This window comes from Aulonocara sp. 'chitande type north' Nkhata Bay, linkage group LG20, assembly GCF_057382095.1.
Source record: "Aulonocara sp. 'chitande type north' Nkhata Bay isolate Kocher_YH1m ecotype deep benthic linkage group LG20, A_spYH_male_GT1.1, whole genome shotgun sequence".
NCBI classification, from domain to species: Eukaryota; Metazoa; Chordata; class Actinopteri; order Cichliformes; family Cichlidae; genus Aulonocara; species Aulonocara sp. 'chitande type north' Nkhata Bay.
In genome coordinates, this window is record NC_141363.1 from 37,746,887 (window position 1) to 37,770,721 (window position 23,835).

A 23,835-nucleotide genomic window follows, 5' to 3' on the forward strand; every position below is an offset into this window, starting at 1 on the left:
CTCTGCCACCTGAGCTACAGCCACCCATAAATCAGGTGAACAAGGTGGCCATGTCATTAGTTTTTCTTCTTTTATACCCTTTCTTGCCAGCCATGCTGTGGAATACTTGGACGCGTGTGATGGAGCATTGTCCTGCATGAAAATCATGTTTTTCTTGAAGGATGCAGACTTCTTCCTGTACCACTGCTTGAAGAAGGTGTCTTCCAGAAACTGGCAGTAGGACTGGGAGTTGAGCTTGACTCCATCCTCAACCCGAAAAGGCCCCACAAGCTCATCTTTGATGATACCAGCCCAAACCAGTACTCCACCTCCACCTTGCTGGCGTCTGAGTCGGACTGGAGCTCTCTGCCCTTTACCAATCCAGCCACGGGCCCATCCATCTGGCCCATCAAGACTCACTCTCATTTCATCAGTCCATAAAACCTTAGAAAAATCAGTCTTGAGATATTTCTTGGCCCAGTCTTGACGTTTCAGCTTGTGTGTCTTGTTCAGCGGTGGTCGTCTTTCAGCCTTTCTTACCTTGGCCATGTCTCTGAGTATTGCACACCTTGTGCTTTTGGGCACTCCAGTGATGTTGCAGCTCTGAAATATGGCCAAACTGGTGGCAAGTGCCATCTTGGTAGCTGCACGCTTGACTTTTCTCAGTTCATGGGCAGTTATTTTGGTTTTTCCACACGCTTCTTGCGACCCTGTTGACTATTTTGAATGAAACGCTTTGCAATTTTGAGACTGCTGCATCCCTCTGCAAGATATCTCACTATTTTTGACTTTTCTGAGCCTGTCAAGTTCTTCTTTTGACCCATTTTGCCAAAGGAAAGGACGTTGCCTAATAATTATGCACACCTGATATAGGGTGTTGATGTCATTAGACCACACCCCTTCTCATTACAGAGATGCACATCACCTAATATGCTTAATTGGTAGTAGGCTTTCGAGCCTATACAGCTTGGAGTAAGACAACATGCATGAAGAGGATGATGTGGACAAAATACTGATTTGCCTAATAATTCTGCAATCCCTGTATGAGGATATTCGTTGAAAATTTTGATAGAACAGTAGCAGTATAATGTCCTTGTAAGTGGGTATCAGGCCCTTGTAGAGCAAAATTAAATATTTTGGTCTAAATAACCCAAAATGTGATGTCCACATATGTGGACGCCAGGTCTTAGGAATTGAATTGATTGAACTGATTGTTGTTGTCACAATCAGTGGGCGCAGACCGTGTGGAGGGTGTTTGGAGGACCCAGTTGCGGCAAAACCTTTATTGAACTCAAAGTGAGCCTTTATTGGGGCCAGTAAACAGTAAAGCAAAAATAACCAAACATAAACTATGGCAATGACCTTAACAAAGAGCCTAAACTGGGAAACAGCTAAAGACTAAGACAAACTAAGACTCTAACTTGAACTGTACCTATGAGCTATGAACACGACATGAAAAAGCAAAGAACAGAATTCTGGACTGGCACATGAAAGACTATGAAAACATGACAGGAGCAGATTACTATGAACATGACCAGAACAGAGACTGAAAAACTATGAATCAGTACATATAGCTAGAGTGACAGGAATGGTAACAGACGACGCGACACACTGAATGAAACACAGGGACTAAATACCCACAGGGATGATCAGGAGAAGTGGAAAGGAAGAAGAACAGGTGACACATGAACCTAATGACAGGACAGGGGAAGTGAAACTAGATACAATGAACAAAGAACACCAGACTCTTTTAAAATAAACAGGAAACATGGAGACATAGACATGACACGAACTTGACAACAAGGACAGGTAGACACATGGACCAAGGAGACTTAGTATAGGGGAGATGACAAAAACAACTAAGAAACAAAGGTCTAAACTGCAACCTAGAAATTAACTAGATGAGCTAAACTGGAACACAAATGAATACAAAACATACATAAAAACTCAAACACAAGACATTTTAATTTTGGGAGGGGATTTCAATGTTCGACTCAATCTATCCTTAGAATCTTCAAACCTACATGACCCAGGACTAAACAAAATAACCAAAAATGTTAAATTAATTTTAAAGGATTTAGGGCTTATAGATGTTTGGAGAGATTTAAATCCCATAAAACAGGATTATACTTTTCTCTCTAACCTGCATTCATTCTATTCTAGATTGGACTATTTTTTTATGTTCAAAAAAGACCTTAACAGTGTGGATAACTGTAGTATAGGAGTGATGGATTTATCGGACCGTTTATAGCATCCTTCCATGCAATTGCGTTTGTCCCTAACCACCGGAAACCCTCACGTTAACTTTTATCGAGTGGAAAAAAGTTAGCGTTCATCCTTCAGCTGCACTGTGCTAATGTTATGCTAACATAGCTGTTTTGCTAGCGATCACATAGGACATCATTATATACCAGTTAGTCCAACTTCAGTAACCCTACAAAAGTCACTGCTGTTTAGTTTTCTGTCTTAATTTATTTTGGAAGTGATAGCGTTTTAATTTTTTCAGAAATCTCTCAGTCAGAACATGGCATATGATGTTTAGGTGGAAACTAGCGAGCTAACTTCCTGCTAACTTCTAACTCAGTTGAATTTAATATATTCTGTTTTCATGGATGCCTGGATGTTAAACTTAATTGTTACACCTGGTAAAGCAGCAACACTGATCATTTTATTAAAGATGAAAGAATTTAGACGGTTTTTAACTCTCAGTGATGCCGCAGTGTTCCTTTGACTTTGGGACCTGAAGCAGACATAGTTTTAGACCCAGCTTACTCCGCAAGGCTCCTGACTACGGCAGCCGTAGTGCTCCGGCAATCCATTAAGCGGTGCGCCTTCATAGCTTACCAAAGTCGTACTAAAACATTTTCTAAAACATTTTTTGACAGATTTCTGTCGAGGTCAGTAAGCACAACCAGAATTCATACACTGTTGATTTTTCAGGAAATTAAAGGATTTTAAGTGTGCCTTATAGTGTGTAAAATACGTTATACAGAAGAAAAGAATATATCGCGATATATATTGTTACCGCGCATGCTTCAAATTATACCGTGATATGGATTATAGGCCATATCACCCAGCCCTACTATGAGACAAGAGGGCAATCAGCAAAACTATTAGCCTATAAGTAAAAAAAAAAAAACAATTAGAAAAGATAATTTACAAAATGAAAGAACCTCAAATGAACAGTATACTGTATAAATTGGAAGACATCCAGCTAGCTTTTCTAACATTCTACAAAGAACTATATGCACAATCTAGAGTAGATGATAAATGTATGATATCCTTCTTGGACTCACTCAACTTACCAAAGGTGACTGAAAATCAAAATGCAAACTTAATCAGCAAAATATTCGAAATTGAAATTAAGAAGGCTATCTCAAACTCAAAAACAAATAAATCACCAGGACCGGATGGATTTCCAACATTACATATAATTGACTATGTAGTTAAACATAAAAATCAGAGGGTTCTTATTAGTTTAGATGCCAAAAAGGCTTTTGATCAGTTTAATTGGGAATTTTTATATACAGTTCTGGGGAAGTTCGGGTTTCTTCAGTCATGGTCATTCACGCATTATATAACTGCCCAAGGGCAAGAATTAAAGTTAATGGGGCACTTCAAAATCTTTTGATCTACAGCAGGGGTAGGCAACCTTTTTGATGATGAGTGCCATCTAAAATTTCCTCTGAAGTCAATGTGCCATATAATTGCATTAGCAATAAATTTAATAATGCTCTATATTAACAGTTACACACTATATAGAACAACTTTATAGAATTATATTTTTTCGCAGATGTTGGCAGCTATCAGCAAATAGTTATCAGCTATTTTGAAACAAAAAAAGACACTTTTTATCCAGTGTCCAGCGTTCAGACTACCTGATGACACTCATGTGAGAGAAAATCTGCTCACACAGACATGTAGAGCCAAATACTGTCAATAAAGGCCTCTGCAATGTTCTGAAGACAGTTAAACTTGTCAGGTAGTGATGTCCAGCAGGAGAAAATGCAAGCTCCATGAACATGCACAGCTGTGGATTCCAGCTGCATCTGTAGTACTGCAAAATTTGACCCCCACAGAGTCGAGCTTTTCAGTTCAATCAGCTGCATTTCGATGTCCTCTGTGTCCAGGCGGTTAATGCGAGACAAACCCAGTTGTTCATTAAACCTTTCTGGTTTGATTAGAAATTAAAACATTGGCTTCATGTCACAAGTTAAATTTTCCGGATAGGCAATGAGAGGGTGAAGACGCGTATGCCAGCAGCTCCTGCACCTGATTTGATGAAATTGCGATAATCATCAAAGGAATACATTTTTCTCCTACAAAGTAATACAGGGGTTGTGAAGAGTTCATTCTTCTCCAAATGCCACCAAAAAAACCAAATCCAAAGCAAGCAGCAACCGAAACGGCCGACTTTGGCGTGGCCTCGGCTGAAAATGACAGTATTAAAACCGGCACACCAGCCATCTCCGCATTTGAGGAGTATACACAAGGTAACAACAAGTGCTGTCAACGATTGCTTCTTTGGACACCAAGATAACTCAAATGAAAGCAGACATTTGTGATACCCTACGCGGGGAAATTGCGGGCTGAGGGCTGAAAATGATGAGACCATCTCAGCTTTGAGAACCGTAATGGAAAACCATAATGTCCAGCTGAAAGATTTATCAGAATCGGCGACAAATACTTCGAACTCCGTGGTGAAATTAGAAGAAAAAGTCAAACAACTTTCTAACAAAGTGGAACAATTGTCTGAAAAATGCATTGACCTGGAAGGGCGTTCAAAGAGGAACAATATAAGGTTAGCCGGGGTACCTGAAGGCAGAGAAAATGGACAGCATGTTAGAGATTTTGTGGCAAAGCTGTTACGAGATCTATTGGACCTGGATGAAACTCCGCTGTTGGACCGAGCACACAGAGCCCTGCGAGCGACCCCAGAAGATGAAGCCCCGCCACGACACTTGATTGCAAGGATACATTACTACCACACCATGGAAGAAATACTACGAAAAGTTTCTACCAGAAAGAATCTGGGTAGGGCGGTGGGGGGGGCGAGGGTTGGGGCCCATATCTTGACTGCATAAGTATGGAAAGTAATAGAATTAAGCCGCCTTAATTTATTCAAATGCAAGACAATGGAAATGTAAAGAATGTGGATTTAACCTTTTGTACATGGAATGTGAAAGGTGTAAATGAGCCTATTAAGAGAGGCAAAGTGTTATCACACTTGAAACCTCTTAAAGCGGATATTATTTTTTTACAAGAAACTCATCTGAAAAATGCAGCTCACAATAAACTTATTGTGTAGATGGATGAAACAGGTGTATTATTCAACATTTTCTGCTAAAACTAGAGGGGTAGCTATATTAATTAAGAAAGATACCCCGTTCAAGCATACTTCCACCATAGCTGACAAGAATGGTAGATATGTATTAGTGACCGGGGAGCTGCACGCTACTCCGATTACCCTACTGAACATTAATGGGCCTAACCATGATGATCCAGAGTTCTACAGAAAGGTGTTCAGCTTAATTTCGGATATACCTAATGGTAATTTAATAATTGGAGGTGATTTCAACTTAGTGTTAGACCCATACTTAGATAAATCCCTCTCCAAAAGAACTACATCGTGTAAAGGTAGCAACTTTATCAAAACATACATGAACAATATGAATATCTGTGATGTGTGGAGAACTTTAAATCCATCAGGCAGAGAGTATTCCTTCCACTCTCCTGCACATAACAGTTATTCAAGGATTGACTATTTTTTGGTGGATGGAAAAATGCTCTCCCTAGTTCGTAATGTAACCTACCACAATATTATTATTTCTGATTAATTGCCCTGCCACCTGCTCCTTTGCACTTAGTGATCTCACTAAAGCATGCAGGACTTGGAGATTCGACCCACAACTACTGAGTGATTTAAAATTTCAACAGTATATAAGTTCTCAGACCTCTTTATTCTTTGATATAAACGATAATGCCGAGACCTCACCAGGCATATTATGGGAAACGTCTAAAGCTTATATTAGGGGGTCTGTGACAAAGTGGGTGAGAAGACCATTTGTCTATATTCTATATTCTTGTTTTGATTTAACCATATTTCACATGTAATCTGCAATAGGCAAACCTCTACTATCCCGGGTTTGTTTATGTTCTGCACTTTTACAGATTATATAATATAACATCTTGGTTTAAATCAATTCATACAAGTTTGTTAAGTTAACATGTTATTTATTTCAACTGTTAATTTGTATTGTTTAGAACTTACCTTACCTACCTGTCTTGCAGAAGCAAAAGGAGGAAATGTAGTTTTACTTCCTGCTTTATACCTTCTGGGTTCATCTGAGGTCACAGGAAGAGACCAAGTGCAGAAGGGGAAGAATTCTTGTAATTTAATAAAGTTGATTTTAGAGGGTTTATAAAGAAATAGATTTACTGTTGTGATATGTATTGATTACACCACAGAGTTTATGTTGCCAGTCAAGAGGAGTAGTAGAGGATTGAATATAATCATGTTCATCTTACCTACCTACTGAATGGAATAGTCCAGAGGAGAAATTGTTTGATTAAGTGGACTATTTAAGCAGACGAACTCAGGTGTTTCGAGAGAAAGGTTCAGGTCAGTGTAGCTGTGTGCAGTTTGACCTTAATTTCCGTTGATGTAAGTTCAGTTATGTTTATTTGAATTGAGTTAATTATAGAGTTGAGTTTCTTATTTGTTTCTTTGTAAAAATTGTTTGGGCCACAAAATGGTGAATAAATCACTTGCTACACTGGACAGTAGTGATGGGCAGATGAAGCTTCATGAAGCACTGAAGCTTTTCATCCAATTGGTTCACCCCAGCACAAAGTTTCTTGAAGCTTCATTTGCTCTAGTAGGACACCTACTGGACGTAAAAATATTAGTTGGCATGAATTTGAAGAGTGTGGCCTTTTGCACACAGCCTGTAAATGTCAACAACAAAAGGAGTGTGTAAAACATGTATATTGTAGTGATGGCAGTATACTGTGTATATTTATACTGGCAGTATGGAAAATGATTATTTGGAAATGCTTAAAATGGAAATGATCATTTACTGTGAGGTGAGGTGTGGTTGGGTGTGGACAGTGGTTGTGCTCTTTAACGTTGAGGTATGGACAGCTACACACTGAGGCCTCAGTCCTGCCCATATTTTATTCAGTAAAAACTAAATATTCACTGCTTTTATAACCTTTAGTGGGGAGAACATAGCTAGGATTTAATGATTTAACAAATCTTTTGAATCCTCTCCTCCACAATGCTAAATGGCTGGGAGTCCTCAATCACCATGCTAACCAGGTCTTCATCTATTTGAGATTGTTCTCCTGAGGAAAGACAATAAAGACAAAGCACAAATATAAATATCACACACGTAACTTATTACAGCTGTATAATATTGTTATATCATTTAGTAACATTACTGCATGCTATATTACCATGGCATTTGATGGCTCACCTGGTCTTGCTCCACAATCGGTGTCCCCCTTATTCTCATGCAAAGCTCTGTAGTGCCTAAGCATGGATGAGGTGTTGTTGTTATATCCCAGCTCCCTGGCACATAGCAAACACTTCACCTTGTACAAAAGTAAAGCCGCGTAACATAAATTGTATTGCACCATCAGTGTTATGAAAATACATCTTCTGTAGAAATTTACATACCTTGTTGGGAGGAATAAAATCAAAATGTTCCCACACAGGGGAGGACATCCTCCTCTTCTTAGCTGGCTCCATTCTCTCCTGACTTTCTCTCCTCACTCTCATAAACCTCCAAACTGTCTCCAAACTCTCACTAACCGCAACTCTCCATCAAACACACTCACATTTTGATTGAAGTCTGAGGGGTTTGTATCGCTGTCATAGCTCGCGGCAAAGTTTGAACCGCTTCATGAACCAGTCACGTGGTACAGCCGGGCAGCGAGGCTTCGGACGTCATCATTTTCAGCTCCTCCCATAAATGAAGCAAGCCTCGATACGCGCATCACGGAAACGCCCCCTCAATTACTCGACACACGCTTCGAAGCCTCGATACAGAACGTCACATCACTACTGGACAGCATCAGTCTCCTGCACTTCTTTGACTGCTTAAGTCGAGTCCTACCACAGGGTCCATAATATCATATCAAGCTTCACGGAATAAAAATAATAAACTAGAACAGTTAAAATTAGAAAAAATAATCCATGATTTGGATAACAATGCAAAGGCTCCCTCTTTAGATAAGTACAACACTATTTGTGCATTAAAATATAAACTAAACCAGATATTAACTAGCAATATTAATAGAGCGTTCATTTTTGTAAGACAGAAGTATTTTGAATTTGGGGATAAACCACACAAGTTGTTAGCTAGACAACTAAAGAAGTTAGAAAATGACAGAACGATTCACAAAATTAGATCACGTAATGGAAACCTGGTCACATCGCATAGAGATATTAATGATAACTTTAGACAGATTTATGAATCTCTTTTTACCTCTCATCCCACTGCAGGGCCTAAAGATATGCAGGATTTTTTAGATAAGTGTGATCTTCCTGTGTTAGATCAGGTGAATCGCAATATTTTGAATGCCAAGATTAGAACTGAAGAAATCACTAAATCTATTGGTTTATTAAAAAATGACAAGAGTCCAGGTCCAGATGGGTTAGGGAATGAATTCTACAAACACTTCAAGATTAAACTTGTTCCATATCTATCTAAACTGTACAACCATGCATACAAAGAGGGCACCCTAGCACCAACTTTGAATGAAGCAATTATTATAGTACTCCCAAAAAAGGTAAAGTCTTGGAGGAAGTGGGATCATACAGACCTATTTCTTTATTAAACTCAGATCAAAAAATCCTGGCTAAAATACTAGCGAGTAGACTTAATACGGTAATAGATAAACTGGTACATCCAGACCAAACAGGCTTCTGTCAGCGGTGTGTGTGGAGGCGTGGAAGAGATTACCCAAACGCTGGACTCACGGTGCAGAAATGAAGAGGATTTATTGGAGGGTGAAAGAATAAAGCAGGAACGATGGAGTAGCTGGCTGGCTGACTGACTAACTGAACATACTGGCGGAGAGACACATTACCATCAGACGTACATCAATGACACGACAGAGAACTGGTGAAACCGAGGAACTTAAATACACAGGTTGAACGATTACAATGATTGGAAGCAGGTGAGTACAGGGCTGAACATAATCTGACTAATGACACGGGAGACAAGCTGACACGGGGAAAAAACAGGAAGTGAGAACATTAAAGTGGCGAACTAAACTGAACATGAACAAACTGAAATGACTGGGTCAACGACCCAGGAACCCTGACAGTACCCCCCTACAAAGGCCGGCACCCGACGGCCAAAAGAAAAAAAACCAGAACAGGGCGGGCGGAGGGGGCCCAGGACGGAGGGACGGAGTCCACACAGAGACAGTTCAGGCGGGCGGCCACGCGGCCCGAGGCCAAAACGAGACAGTTCAGGTGGGCGGCCACGTGGAAGGCAGCAGCGACCACTGAGCCGGTCCGGTGGGCGGCTGCAGCGGCCGACATGAGACAGTTCCGGTGGCCGGCCACGTGGTCTGTGGCCGAGATGAGAAAGTTCAGGGGGCCGACCGTGCGGAAGGCAACGGCGGCCACTCAGGCGAAGGCGGTCCGGGGCGGTCCGGTGGTCGACCACGCCGGTGACGAGGAGAAGGCGGCCGAGGAGCAGCTGCAGGAGGCGGCACGGGAGCCGGCGGAGGCTGAGGAGCAGCTGTAGGACCAGGTGAAGCAGAAGCCGAAGCCGAGTCTGAGGCCGGACCAGGCGAAGCAGAAGCCGAAGCCGAGTCTGAGGCCGGACCAGGCGAAGCAGAGGCCGAGGCTGGACCAGGCGAAGCAGAGGCCGAGGCAGAGGCCGAGGCCGGACCAGGCAAAGCAGAGGCCGAGGCCGGACCAAGCGAAGCAGAGGCCAAGGCTGGACCAGGCGAGGCAGAAGCAGAGGCCGGGCCAGGCGAGCAGAAGCAGAGGCCGGACCAGGCGAGGCAGAAGCAAAGGCCGGACCAGGCGAGGCAGAAGCAGAGGCCGGACCAGGCGAGGCACAGGCCAAAGCTGGACCAGGCGAAGCAGAAGCAGAGCTAGGTGACAGCGAGGCAGCCGCAGCGGGCTCCTCGGGCCCTCCAGCTGATGAGGCATGAGGCTGGTGCGGTTCTCCTGAACCCCCAGCTGACGAGGAAGGTTGCTGGACGGGCTCCTCGGGCCCTCCAGCTGACGAGGCATGAGGCCGGACGGGCTCCTCGGGCCCTCCAGCTGACGAGGCATGAGGCCGAACGGGCTCCTCGGGCCCTCCAGCTGACGAGGCATGAGGCCGGACGGGCTCCTCGGGCCCTCCAGCTGACGAGGCAGGTTGCCGGACGGGCTCCTCGGGCCCTCCAGCGAAAACGGTCTCAGAACCAGTGGGCACTGGAGCCCCTGGCACACACAGGACAGAACCAGCAGGCTCTGGGTGCTGTGGCTGCAGGTACGGGAACCGAACAGGATGGTGGACGGGCGACTGGACTACTGACTGGACAGGAGCAGACTGAGCTACAGGTGACTGGACAGGAGCAGACTGAGCTACAGGTGACTGGACAGGAGCAGACTGAGCTACAGATGAGTGAACTGACGGGGCAGGAGCAGACTGAGCTACAGGTGAGTGAACTGACGGGGCTGGAAGCTGAACAGCAGGTGAGTGAACTGACGGGGCTGGAAGCTGAACAGCAGGTGAGTGAACTGACGGGGCTGGAAGCTGAACAGCAGGTGAGTGAACTGATTAGGCTGGAAGCTGAACAGCAGGTGAGTGAACTGATTGGACTGAAAGCTGAACAGCAGGTGAGGGAACTGACTGAATTGAAAGCTGAACAGCAGGTGAGGGAACTGACTGAATTGAAAGCTGAACAGCAGGTGAGGGAACTGACTGGAGTGGAGATGCTAAAGGAGGAACAGAGGTAGGCGAGGCTGACGACGGAGCTGAGGTTGGTGTGGCTGATGGCTGAGCTAATGACGGAGATAAAATTACGGCTTGGGCTAGTAAGGCTGGTGCCTGGGCAGGGGACAGTTCAGCTAATCTAACGAGGGATAGTGCGAGGGCGTGAAAGGCTGGGTCAGGAGGTGGATGAAGTGGGTTCAGCTGGTCGCTGATCAGCTGTCTCCCCCTCTTTCTCTCTTCTCCTCTCTCTCGCCACGGCTGAACTCATTATGGGTTCACGCCCTTGGCCCACGCCCTCGGAGGAAGAAACACCTGCGCCTCATCAGTGTGGTATTTAAGACGGGAAGCAACGGCTGGTCTTCGCTGGATCGTTGTGAGAATCGCGTCAGTGAAAGTCGAGCGCCCCAGCAAGTATTTTCCCATGCAGTGTGTGTTTAGCATTTAACAAGCGTCTCTTTGTGTACAGATTCCCTGGACTGTTTACCTGGTGTGCGAGTGGATTCGTGTCTGGATTGTGTGGAGAGAAACGAGCGTGTTCCCCTGGATTTTCCCCGGACCCCTGCCCCCCTCACCTTTTGTACATAGGACTGCCCCGCACCCTTGTAAATAGCACTGCCCCGTATCTGTGTATATACACTCATTGGACATTGTTCTGTAATAAATTCTCTTGTGTACATCATCCCCGGAGTCCTACGCGTGAGTCCACCTTGTACGTCGTGACAGTCAGGCATCATATCGGCTAAGATGAACAGGCACATGGGTCAATACATGAGTGGGGCACGGAAAGGGATTGGCAAGAATACCAGAGGCGCAAAACACCAGCTACTGGTAGACAGACTGCAAGACCAGACTGACCAACCTGTGCACTGCCTGGATTGATTACAAAAAGGCCTATGACTCAATGCCCCACAGCTGGATACTGGAATGCCTAGAATTGTACAAGATCAACAGGACCCTAAGAGCCTTCATCAGGAACTCAATGGGGATGTGGCGTACAACACTAGAGGCCAACTCCAAGCCCATAGCACAAGTCACCATCAAGTGCGGGATCTACCAAGGAGATGCCCTGTCCCCACTGCTGTTCTGCATAGGCCTGAACCCCCTCAGTGAGATCATTAACAAGACTGGCTACGGATACCGACTACGGAATGGAGCAGTTGTCAGCCACCTCCTGTACATGGATGACCTTATGCTGTATGCCAAGAGTGAACGAGACATTGATTCACTGATCCACACTACCAGGCTATACAGCAATGACATTGGAATGTCGTTCGGACTGGAGAAGTGTAGTCGAATGGTAACAAAGAGAGGGAAGGTAGTCAGAACTGAGGGGATTGAACTACCAGAAGGCAACACTGGAGACATAGAGGACAGTTACAAGTACCTGGGGATCCCGCAGGCGAATGGGAACCATGAAGAGGCCGCTAGAAAGGCTGCAACCACCAAGTACCTGCAGAGGGTCAGGCAAGTCCTGAGGAGTCAGCTGAATGGTAAGAACAAGATCCGGGCCATCAACACCTACGCCCTGCCCGTGATCAGGTACCCTGCTGGGGTAATAGGCTGGCCAAAGGAGGAGATAGAAGCCACTGACATAAAGGCAAGAAAGCTCCTTACCATGCATGGAGGGTTTCACCCCAAGTCCAGCACCCTGAGGCTGTACGCTAAGCGGAAGGAAGGGGGGCCGGGCACTGGTGAGTGTCAGCACCACAGTCCAGGATGAGACAACAAACATCCAAGAATACATTGGGAAGATGGCCCCAACTGACCGAGTGCTCAGTGAATACCTCAGGCAGCAGAAACCCAAGAAAGAGGAGGGAGACGAGGAACCATCATGGAAGGACAGGCCCCTGCACGGTATGTACCACCGGCAGATAGAGGAGGTGGCTGATATCCAGAAATCCTACTAGTGGCTGGTGTTATGGTTCAAAAATATTGGGGATGGACACCAGAGGAAAAACCCACAATAACAACACTGGTCCGGTCGGGTTGAGTCAAACGATGATTTAATGATCACACACGTGGGAGATGGACACTGTATGCAGACAGTCTCAGATCTCATCTCAAAAAACACATCTCCATAGTTTTATGAAATCAGGGTATTAGAACGCCCCCTCATGCGTAGTGACAGGTGTAATACAATCAATGTTGACAATTTTATTTAACACAAAGAATAACATTGTCTCCTTCCCGAGGGCAGACGCTAACTGCCCCCCTTCTCCTGGAACCGTCTGTACCCTGCTGAGACACAACATGGCAACTACAAGGACTCTTTCATTTATTAAGACCATCAGTGTGTATTGCTCTAAATCAAGTATATAATATTAAATGAATATTGCTGGATCAGCTACTTCTACTTAAAACATATTAAAACATGACTAAGCACAAAATCACCAAGAATGACATCTTATAAGTGCTGTGTAAGCGCGTGCGGCCTTCCAAGCTCAAAGCCTTTGCCCTCCATAGATCAGCCAGACTCGCGCTGGCTGTAGCTTTTAACCTTTAATTACCTTGAGCACAACTCTAGAATGAGCAACAAACTGCAATGTGTATGGAATGATCATGGTTACATCTGCAATGGAAAATCATGTTATTATTCTGGTACCTGTAAGAAAAGATCAAACTAAAGTTATCACCATCACTGTAATGCAAAGAATAATGTAAGATCAAAAACTTCAATTTATGCTTAATGCAAAGCTGGTTATATACTTCTAAGGAACTAATAATGGCATATTAAAATATTAAATGATAATGAGAAAAACATCCCCTCCTTATTCTACAATTCCCTCTGTTGACCTCTGGAGAATCCAGAGGTCACAAACAGTTGTGTCCCTCCTTGGCCTACACATTCAGTTCCACATGCATCATTGGCATCATGGACATTGGAGTAATGACTCCAGGGTCCACTGCCCTCACAGACATACTTTTGAACATTCTTCTGGCACAAGGGATGAGACAACAACAAATAACCATAATACCCACCACAATAGACAAAGAAAACATGACCGAAGCGATGACCCCCTTCCACCGTCCGAACACTGAGGTCAGCCAGCCTTCTAACGGATTACCAACACCGGAGTGATCATGCATAGTTTCAGAAAGGCTCTTTAGGCCCTCCAGAGCCTTGGTTACCGACCCATCTGGAGCAGTATTGTTTGGAATAAAGGTGCAACACTGGTCGGCAAACATAGCACATACGCCCCCCTTTTCCGCTAACAACATGTCAAGGGCCATTCTATTCTGCACTCCCATTAACGAGGTCGGACCCACCTGCTCCGCTAACCCCTCCAATCCGTCTCTGGTCAGGTTAGAGAGCCTCAGTACATTGTAATGAACATAATTAATCCTATCTACATTCTTGTTTGGAGTCACTGGAAAGAAAGCAGAAATTATTGGAATATTTTCAAACCCGGCTGCTATTTGGTCAACAAGTTTAAATTCATTTGGAACCCCCCTGGGCACTCCAATGGAGTCGATCCAGGTGGGGGAATTCATTCTAGGGTCATAAACATTTGTGTCTTGTATTCCTCTCTTTCTCAAAATGTGTCTTTTGCGCTTGGCTGCCAAAGTGCGCGTATTGTGTGAGGGAATTGATTTTACCTTATTTCCGATTAGCATAAGTGGCGCTCCTAGTCTCACCATCGCGCACGTCCCCACGCTCCCAAGAGGAACACGTACCAGTAGAGTCCTGTGCCCGCAATAGTAATACAGCCCGCTCCTAGCCCAAGTTCCAATTAGGGTGGCTACATCACTCACATTGTTGGTGGTCCTCCCAATCTGGGTGACCGAACACCAACTGGGGTCAATTTCCCCCAACCGATATTTAACTTTATCTGTGGTAAACTTAAAGCACGTATAATTATCCTTCCGGGGCATAAACGGCCCTACTTGCGTGAGCTTGCCAATAGGGGGAAATAGACTGGACAACACAGTGCAGTTCCCCGTATTCACAGCTCCTCTAGTTATTTGCAACATACAATTATAGCCCCACTGATCCTCTGGATGCAGAGGTGCAGGCTCTATAAATAAACGCGGCCTTGCCGAAGCGCAGGCTACACAATTAGCCACTTTTTGTTCTCTAGCATTTTGGGCTATCCAGTCCAGCCAGATGTTACTGTCACTGAACCCGGTAGCGCGTTCAATCAAATCCTGAGGTTTCAGGGTGGTGTAGTCCACCGACACTACTCGCCTCTCCCTTGGTTCGTGCTCCTCTGGTGTAGCTTCCGATGACCCGCTCCCCTCCTGCCCTGTAAAAGATGCAACAGAGCTGGTGGGAGTAGAAATCACACGAGTTGTTATGTCTTCTCTACCTGACGGTACGCGATTAGTTTTTTCTAGGAAATTAACTTTAATTAACCCTTTTGGATCAACCCCCGCTATTTCCACCCCCAAAATTAAATACATAGATTGTTTGCGATGCCAATTCCCCAATGATAAAGTTAACGCGTTTCCAGAGGGGCTAAAATCCCTCTGTAGTTTAAGCCCGTTTTCTGATCCTGATTCTAACGGTTCCCAATTTTGCCCAGTGTAACCCCTTACCTGGTCCCAATTACGGCACCAGCTGTCATAAGGACGATTTCCCCTCTCGCAGTGCGTACTCACTGAATAATCCCAACAGACCCACACATTGTATCCCCTCCAAGCACTGCCGACGTCCCTGCAATTAACAACATCACACAGATCAAACGTAAAGGAAGTTGTGGAGCCACTAACATAATCTAATTCTAAACCACCATATGTGCTGAGACACTCATCCTTTTTACCAGAGACCTCGCGCTTCACTCTTGCCCGCAACCTTAAATCACTATGGACCACGCGTGATGTACTTGGTGTATCAAACAACGCCGGACTGGCATGGCCTCCGTGCTCAGACTGGTTTCCCGGGTCGGTCTGCAACAAACAAATCAAAAAACAAATAGCCATGATTAGCAACATAGTTAACATCAAACTCATAATAATTTTAAACATTGTGATGGCTTTTGAAACTCTTCTTTCATCACCAGTGTCTAATTGTTGTGATGGCATGGTGGTATGTGAATGTTATGGTGTAGTAAAAAGTTCAAAGCCCTTTATCAGAGCCTCTCTCTTGTTTTAGGTGTTCAGTGTGGTACCGCTCCTTTTCGTTGGCGCGGCGATCTCCTCCTTGGCTGCTCTTCTTTCTTCGACCTTCCGGGTAGACTACCGGTCGGTCCGTTGCACAGGTGTGAGGGATTATTGTGCCGCTCAATTTCACCTGCGTCGGGTTGAGATTGATCCTTCCCCACCAAGCCCTCGTGCGCAGCTGCGCACTGTGTCCAGTGATACCAGGTGTCGCCTTTCCCCTTCAGTTGGACCGCTGTCGCCGTCCGAGCCGATACCTCATATGGACCAGTCCAGCGGGGCTCCTTCCACTTTCGTTTGATGACTCTCAGCCACACTGTTTTCGCGTCTGGGACCTCTCCTTCTCCTGTGGGCCCTTTACAAGTCGCCTGTTTCGTGTAACTGGACACTAGCGCCTTTAGCTCGTTCCAGTAGTCTGCGTGGGACCGGTTCCCCTTTTTGTCCCGTTCACCCGAGCCCACCGTCCAAGGTGCCGGAAACTGTCTCCCGGTTTGCAGCTCGTATGGTGTAAAACCTGTGGATTGATTAACAGAACATCTTATGGTCATCAACGCAACCGGCAGGGCTGCGACCCAATTTAGCCCTGTTTGCGCGCAGATTTTTGCCAATTTGTTTTTCAAATTTAGGTTCATTCTTTCTACTTTCCCCTGAGACTGAGGATGATAGACCGTTCCAAATTTATGCTGGACGCCCAACATTTTTTCTACTTTTTCCAAATCTTGATTTTTAAAATGGGTTCCATTATCTGATCTAATTCTTTTCGGGAACCCATGACGGGGAATGTAATGATTGATTAAACACTTAATGACAGTCTTAGCATCCTCCTTTTTTGTAGCCCAGGCCTCTGGCCAGCCGGTCAAAGCGTCAACACACACTAGCAAATATCTTACACCGCCCGGCCCGGAATCAATCATATCAGTGAAATCAATAACAATCTCCTCTCCCGGCCTCTCAGGGGGCCGAAACTTACCCACTTCCGGTTTTACTGCTGGCTTAGGATTGTGTGCCCCACAGATTAAGCACATCCTGGCCTTCTCCCTTATCATTCCTCGCAGCTCAGGATGCCACCAATGACACAAATTTCTTTCCATCTGGGCTCTCCCCACGTGAGCAAGTCCGTGGGCTTCATCCACCTTCTGTTCTGCCATTTTGGCTGTCAGCACGGGGCGCCCATCTGGCCCCCTCCACAAATGTCCATCCTGCCAGGCTCCTTTGTTTTTCCACACCCCCTTTTCCTCTGGGGATGCCTCCTCCTGGGCCCGTTTAACTTCCTCAATCCGGTCAACAGGTATCTCTTCTTCTGGGGTTACCTGTATCATTTGTCTCCGTCCTTTGTAGCCTGCGGCCTCCTTTGCGGCTTCATCTGCTCTCTGGTTTCCTTTTTCCACCATGCTGGTTCCTTGGGAGTGAGCTTTGCATTTTATAATGCTCACCTCCTCTGGGTCAGCCAAGGCCTTTTCCAGTTCCTCCATTTCATGTTTGTGGGAAATAGGTGCATTGGTTGCTGTTCTGAATCCTGCTCTTTTCCACTGAGGCAGCTCCACATGCGCTGCTCCAAACGCATATGCCGAATCGGTGTAGATGTTCACTCTCCTGTTCTTGGCTAGTCTCAAAGCTCGAGCTAAGGCTATCACTTCAGCTCTCTGGGCCGACTGCTTTCCCTCAATCCTTCCTGACTCTCTGACCTGATAATCTCCTTCTACTCTGCAGACCACCGCATACCCTGCTTTCAGTCCTCCTTCGTCTCGGTGGCAACATCCATCGGTGAACCAGTCCTCAGCTCCCGGTATGGGTTCGGCCTTCAGGTCCTCTCTAATCTTTTCCTCGATCTGTGCTCTTTTGGCGCAGTCATGTGGTTCCCCTACACCCATTAAATCTGCCATGTTAATTCCTTCATGTGTGAATGTCAAATTTGGGGCCTCTAAGACTTTGCTCAGTCTCTGTTGTGCCCGTGGTGACATACAAAATGCTTGTGAATTTACGTATGCCACTATGCTATGTGTAGTGAGTATTTTTAGTGGGTGTTCTCTCACTACATGTGCTGTTTTTTGGATAATTCTAGCGACCCCTGCTGCATGTTGTGTGCATGTAGGATGCTTTGCTTCTGTTGGATGTAGTTTTACACTAACATACATGAGCACTTCTCTACCCCCCCCCTTTTTTCTGAAACAACACTCCATTTACAATTGAGTTTGTTTCAGAAACATCCAAATAGAATGGCTCATCATAATTGGGTGTGGCTAAATCTGAGGCCCTTGACAAATCCTGTTTTACCCTAATAAATGCGGCTTCAGCTTCAGGCGTCCAAGGCAACTCAGCCTTAAAGTTTCGAACACCAACTTGCTTCATTAGGCCCCTTAAAGGGGCAGTTTTGCCTGCATAATCCGGAATGAACTGCCTGCTGTAACCTGTTAAACCAAGAAAAGAAAGCATTCCTCTCACAGTTCGCGGTTTTGGGTGTGTCAAAATTTGGTCTCTGTGTGTGTTCATCAAACCCACTGATTTGTGTGCAATTACCCGGCCCAAAAAGGTCACTTCAGGGCGAACTAACTGCAGCTTGTCTTTACTTACTTTAAAGCCACATTCCGCCAACCTATTCAACACAACGAACGATGCCGCTGTACAATCCGCTGCTGACGGGGCTGCAATGAGAAGATCATCAACATATTGTATTAATGTACAATCATTAGGCAAATTACATGACGACAGGGCTTCTTTAAGCACCTGATTGAAAATGCCTGGAGAAAGTGCAAAGCCTTGTGGCAAACGTGTGTATCTGAGTTGTTGGCCTCTGTATGTGAATGAAAAAATGTCTCTGAGTGACTCATGCAGAGGAAGACAAAAGAATGCATTTGCCAGGTCTATGCACGTGAACCACTTTTGGTCACATGAGATAGCTGATAAAGCTGTGTACGGATTTGGTACCGGTGCAGTAGTAGAGAGCAATATTTCATTAATGGCTCTCAAATCATGTGCCATACGGTATTTTCCTGTTCCATGTTTCTCCACTGGTAGAATTGGTGTGTTCCACAGTGAGTGAGAGGGCTCTAACACCCCGGCCCTTAACAGGCCTTCTATTGTTTCTGTAATTCCTGCCTCTGCTTCAGGTTTGTGTTTATACTGTGGTCTATTGATTGGTGTGTGTGACTTGAGCTGGAACAAGACAGGAGGACACTTAGCTAGGCCAACATCCGTGGGCCCTTTTGACCATAGACTGTCAGGCAGATTCGACAGTCCAGCAACTGCGTGAGGATGATCTACACACTCCTCACCATGTGTTTTTGAAATTTCTTTATGTTCCAAGATCACTGTATCCTCACAGGCACAAGTTATGCGATAGGTTTTACAATTTGGAGCATAAGATAAGTTAGGAATTTGGGTTCTTTGCCACCCTGTGTCGTCCAGTGCTCGCCTGACCATTGGACCTAGATCACCTGCACCATGACCTTGGTGGACCGCCAATGTAATGTGAGGGGTTGAATTTTCTTCCACATTGTACCAAGGCAGTTGTTCATCAGTTAATTTCACAGCCGCGGCTACACCTTCTGGTCCGATGTAGATGTCATGTGTTTGCACATTCCACGTCTGACCTTCAAGATCAGATTGAAATAATTCACGATAGGTGTCGTCATTCTCTTTATCATAAAACAGGGTAACGTGGTAAGGGTCGCGCGGAGGGGAGTAAACTGCCAAGCTCATTATCCAGGGTCTCCACAGCTGAAATTGCCTCAGAACATCCTCTTTCACTAGTCTCCCCCAGTAGATATTGAGTTTTGCTCTTTCACAGTCTTGAAGCAGGTATTGAGTCTTTGAACTTGTTCCCAGGCACGGAAAATGCTGGCCCCCTGGCAGAGTCACAGATAATCCATCTGCTGAACATGTGATTGTGGCGCCCAACTTCACGAGCAGGTCCCTGCCCATAAGATTTACTGGCGCTTGCGATGACACCACATAGTTGTGTTTCAAAGTCTGCTTGCCCAGCTTTGTCAAAGCTGGGTCAGTCACTGGCAGAGTTGTCGGGATCCCGGAAAAACCCACCACCTTCACTGTGTGGCAGGACAACGTTGCACTGTCTGGTGCTGCTCTCAAGGTTGAATATGTTGCTCCAGTGTCTACTAAGAAGGGCAATTCTGTCCCTTCTACAGTCATTAACAGCATGGGATCTGCCATTACCATACTGTTTGGTCCCTCCGGGTCCCTTCAGTACTGGTCCTCCCTCCAGTCAGCCACTGGATACTGCGCGGCTGGTGCTGCACTCGGGTTTGGGGCCTGATATGCTCCCCTAGAGCCATCTCTTGCTCTCGGAGCTCCACGTGCCTGGGATTGGTAGCCTCGTCTTTGATTGTTCTGACGACGTTCTGGGCAATTTCTGTTCCAATGACCCTCTGCTCCACACCTCCAACAGACATTCCAAGGCACTCTGCTGAGATTCCCCGTGTCACGAGCTCTTTGTACTCCCCCCGCTGAGCCACCACGCCCTCTGTACGATCCACCGGTTCCCCAATTCCCTGTGGGTTGGTTCTGCCTTGGTGCATTGGCGGGCCATCCATCATTAGTGCAGGGACCCGGGCCACTATCTGGCCATTCAGGCCCAGGACCAGGCTGGGTCGCAACTATCATAATTTTTTCTGTTTTTTCTTTTTCCTCTTTTTTCTTTTCGCTGGCTTTGTTTCTGGCCTCCACCAACTGTAGTTTGAGTAGAGACGCTTGTGCCTCCTCCAACTCTTTTTTCTGCTTGTTCGCCCTGTCCTGCTCCAGCTGCAAACGATGTGAGACGTGTCTTTCCCACTGCACCGAATCTGCTACGGCAAAATCTGGGTTTTTCTGTAGATCTTCTGTGACCTGGTTTGGCAGCCCTGCCAGCACCGCTGAGCGAAACCACGCCCGATGCTCACCTTCTCTACCCGGATGGGTACCTGTTTCTAACAACCACTGATCTCTGGCTTTTTCTAAAAACTCTCTAGGTGTGTTTTGGGGGTCCCAAATTATTTTAGGTATGGCTCCTGTATTAGGGGTTGGGTACTTTTCATGGACTGCGTCAGACAAAGCACATTGCACCTCATGATAAGGCAAATCATTTGCATGGCGAGTTGTGCGAGCTATAGCCTCTACATCTGCTAGCCCACCACCGAGCATACACCGCGCAGAAATGGCGCGAAAATCGCCAATCGCAAGCTCCTCTCCTTCTGTTAGTCTGCCTAATTCACGCAACCACCTTGCTCCTCCTCCAGTTATAGGTGGAAGCTGTTTAACCAACGCCTCCAAATCTCTTACTTTGTATGCGCGGTACACTGGTTCATTTTTTGCACCAGCCACTAAAGGCAAATTATAATGAGTACCCGCAGCTTTTTCTGCTTTGGTCACAGTTTTACACTGTCCCAATTTTCCCTTGCCTTTTGAACTCTTAAAAATAGGCCTTCTCTGTCCCTGCTCTTTTTTCACCTGTCTTGACCTAAGATTCCTGGCTATACTTGGTTCTGACGCGACTCCTCCTCTGTCGTTATCTTCATCATCTTCTTCCTCCTCTGTGGTAGATGAATCATTGTCGCTCTCCTCTTCTGCCATGCTTTTGGTCATTTTGTCCTTTACGGTCTTCAGTGTATTTAATACTTCCAATAGCCCTTGCGGGGCTTCAAGCATTCGTCTGAATACTTCTCCTGCCCATGTGTCTGACTTGGCCATTGCTTTGGAGTGTTTTGACCTGGTTTGGGCCTGCTCTTCTCTTGCTGGTGTTGGCAGTCCGATGAAAGCCGGTTGTGCCATCCTTTCCACCGGTGAAATCATTTCCTCGTTTGTTGGGGTCCAATCCGCTTCTCCAGTCTGGTCTGGCAGGCTCTCTCTTGATGCTTCGGCTTTTGGCCTGTCTCTTCCCTCATGTGAACAAGAAGGCAAAGGCAAGCCTTCCTCTGCGGCTGATGTTATCTCTTTCCCTTCCCCATTCAGGGACTGACATTTAACTGTCATAGGCCCTTCATTATGAAACACCCGTGGTGCTCTGGTGTATTCAACATCAGCTACTCCTCCCACAACCACTGCCGTCTGTCCATCCTTGAACTTGTCCTCCTCTGAGGGTCATTACAGGCATGACATATTGTCGTCCTACGGCATTAGATGTTAATGTGGCCCAAGGAAGAATCTCTGCTGTGTGATACTTGTTAGCATCTCCTGGTTTTGGAATCCAGTTCTTCATTTGGTTTTCCAGCTTCTTATTTTGGTCTTTCAGTTGTTTCAAAGCCTCCATTATGCTTTCCATATCTTCTGTTTCAGGTGTGTCCTCCTCCTCCATCCAGGAAGATGCTCCATTCCACAAGAACATCCACTTGCAACACTTTGCATGTGTTTGCTGTAGTTTCTTGATTTGTTGTTTAATCTTCCAGTTAATTGAACATTTCTCTGCCTCGGCTTGCAGTTGTTCCAATTGCTGCTCACATCTCTCTCCTTCTATTTTGAGCACAAGACTTAGGGCTATTTTGTCATCCAGCCCTCTCTGTTGGGAAGCAATAAGCTTGTTTAGCTCAGCTTCCATTGCTTTGCCTTCCTTCTCAGCTAACTTTGTTGATCCAGGGGAAGCTAAGCGAATAGCTTTTTTTAACTGTTGCTGCTGCTCCTTTAGAGGCTTATAGCCTCTGTGCCCAGTAGGTGTCGTGTTCGGGCCGTCAGCCATTATCCTAGAACACAAGCTTACCTCCCTTTTTTGTGACGTTATACGGCTCCTCCTTCTGGATCACTCCGCAATGTCTGCCTGTTAGCTTTCAGAATTACTTTCGCTCCTCCCAGGGTCACTATCTCCTTGTGATCTGCTTGGTAAGACACACAGCCAACGCAGTGTGTCAAGACTTAACCAAGCCTCTTTCAATATTCACTTTTAATAACTACTTTTCACTCTGTAACATAAATGTTATAAACTCATACACACTGCATGTTAACTTTGGGGCACAAAACAATAACACAGCTCGAATGCATTCACACAGCCTTAAATTTTTCACAGAAAATTGCTCCAAAGCAATATCATGTTTGCTCACAAACTAACAAATTCACTGTGTTGTTTACCGAGCGAGGGAGCAATGGACCAATTAATTCCAAACTCTTCAATAATTAGCTGTATAGCTCGCTCTACTTCAATGCCAAACCATAGTACTGTGATTAGCTTTATTCAAATCAAATCTATGTTTCAAAGCCTTTCAAACGCACACCCACACACACAATTTCAACCACGCACTCTCAAGCACACATTTGTCTCCTTTAAATCTACTAATCGCTTGGAGACATCTCCACAGATAATTACATTATTTCCCAAGCAAGCATATCAAAATCAAAACCGTCTAGTACCGACTCTACCATAGCCTGAGTAAAGTGGGCGGCCTCTGTGGGCTCCCAATTTGGATCATTTTCATGCTCAGTCATCTCCTTTAAGCCTTGAAATAAAAATAGGCAACGTTGTATATAGTCATTTAGCTCATGCAGCTCAATCTCGGACCACACTGTCATCTCATAAGGTGAAACACCTTCCTCAGTCACTATGTGACATTTACAGGTCACCTCCAGTCGACCCTCTTCCTCTGCTATTTGTATGTTACAGGTTGCAAAATAAAGCACAGGCATGTTTGCTTATTCTATTTAAACAACGATTTAACAGTATTAAATGGGACTGTTTAGTGCATGGGACACAATATAATCATTTATTGTTGAAGGGACAAATGTCAAAGGGGTTCTAACAGGTCCACTTTATTGCGTGCTCATAGATTATTGTTATCTGGGTTACTCACCCAATATGCTTTATTGTTTGAAATTATTAATTATGTCACGCTTA

At 45.4% G+C, this 23,835-nt stretch overlaps 2 protein-coding genes and 1 pseudogene across 3 annotated transcripts in view; 1 reads left to right on the forward strand and 2 right to left on the reverse strand.

Moving 5' to 3' along the window:
• LOC147306245 (voltage-gated potassium channel subunit beta-2-like) overlaps positions 1-23,835 on the forward strand; it is a 253,214-nt gene that overhangs the window by 26,254 nt on the left and 203,125 nt on the right. The window lies entirely within an intron of this gene.
• Positions 15,905-18,041, reverse strand: LOC147306246 (uncharacterized). Its single transcript, XM_086277543.1, has 2 exons — positions 16,996-18,041; positions 15,905-16,539 (listed from the first exon to the last, which is right to left on the reverse strand). Exons 1-2 carry the CDS (start codon positions 17,984-17,986, stop codon positions 16,025-16,027), a joined length of 1,506 nt encoding a protein of 501 aa, XP_086133669.1. The 5' UTR covers positions 17,987-18,041; the 3' UTR covers positions 15,905-16,024.
• Positions 20,226-22,785, reverse strand: LOC147306247 (uncharacterized; annotated as a pseudogene).

Excerpts from the sequence above, each read along its gene's own strand:
- LOC147306246 (XM_086277543.1), bottom strand. The coding sequence starts at position 17,986 with ATGTCACCACGGGCACAACAGAGACTGAGCAAAGTCTTAGAGGCCCCA. Across the intron at positions 16,540-16,995 it reads AGCAGTAAAACCGGAAGTGG|GTTTTACACCATACGAGCTG; the intron begins GTAAGTTTCGGC and ends ATCAATCCACAG.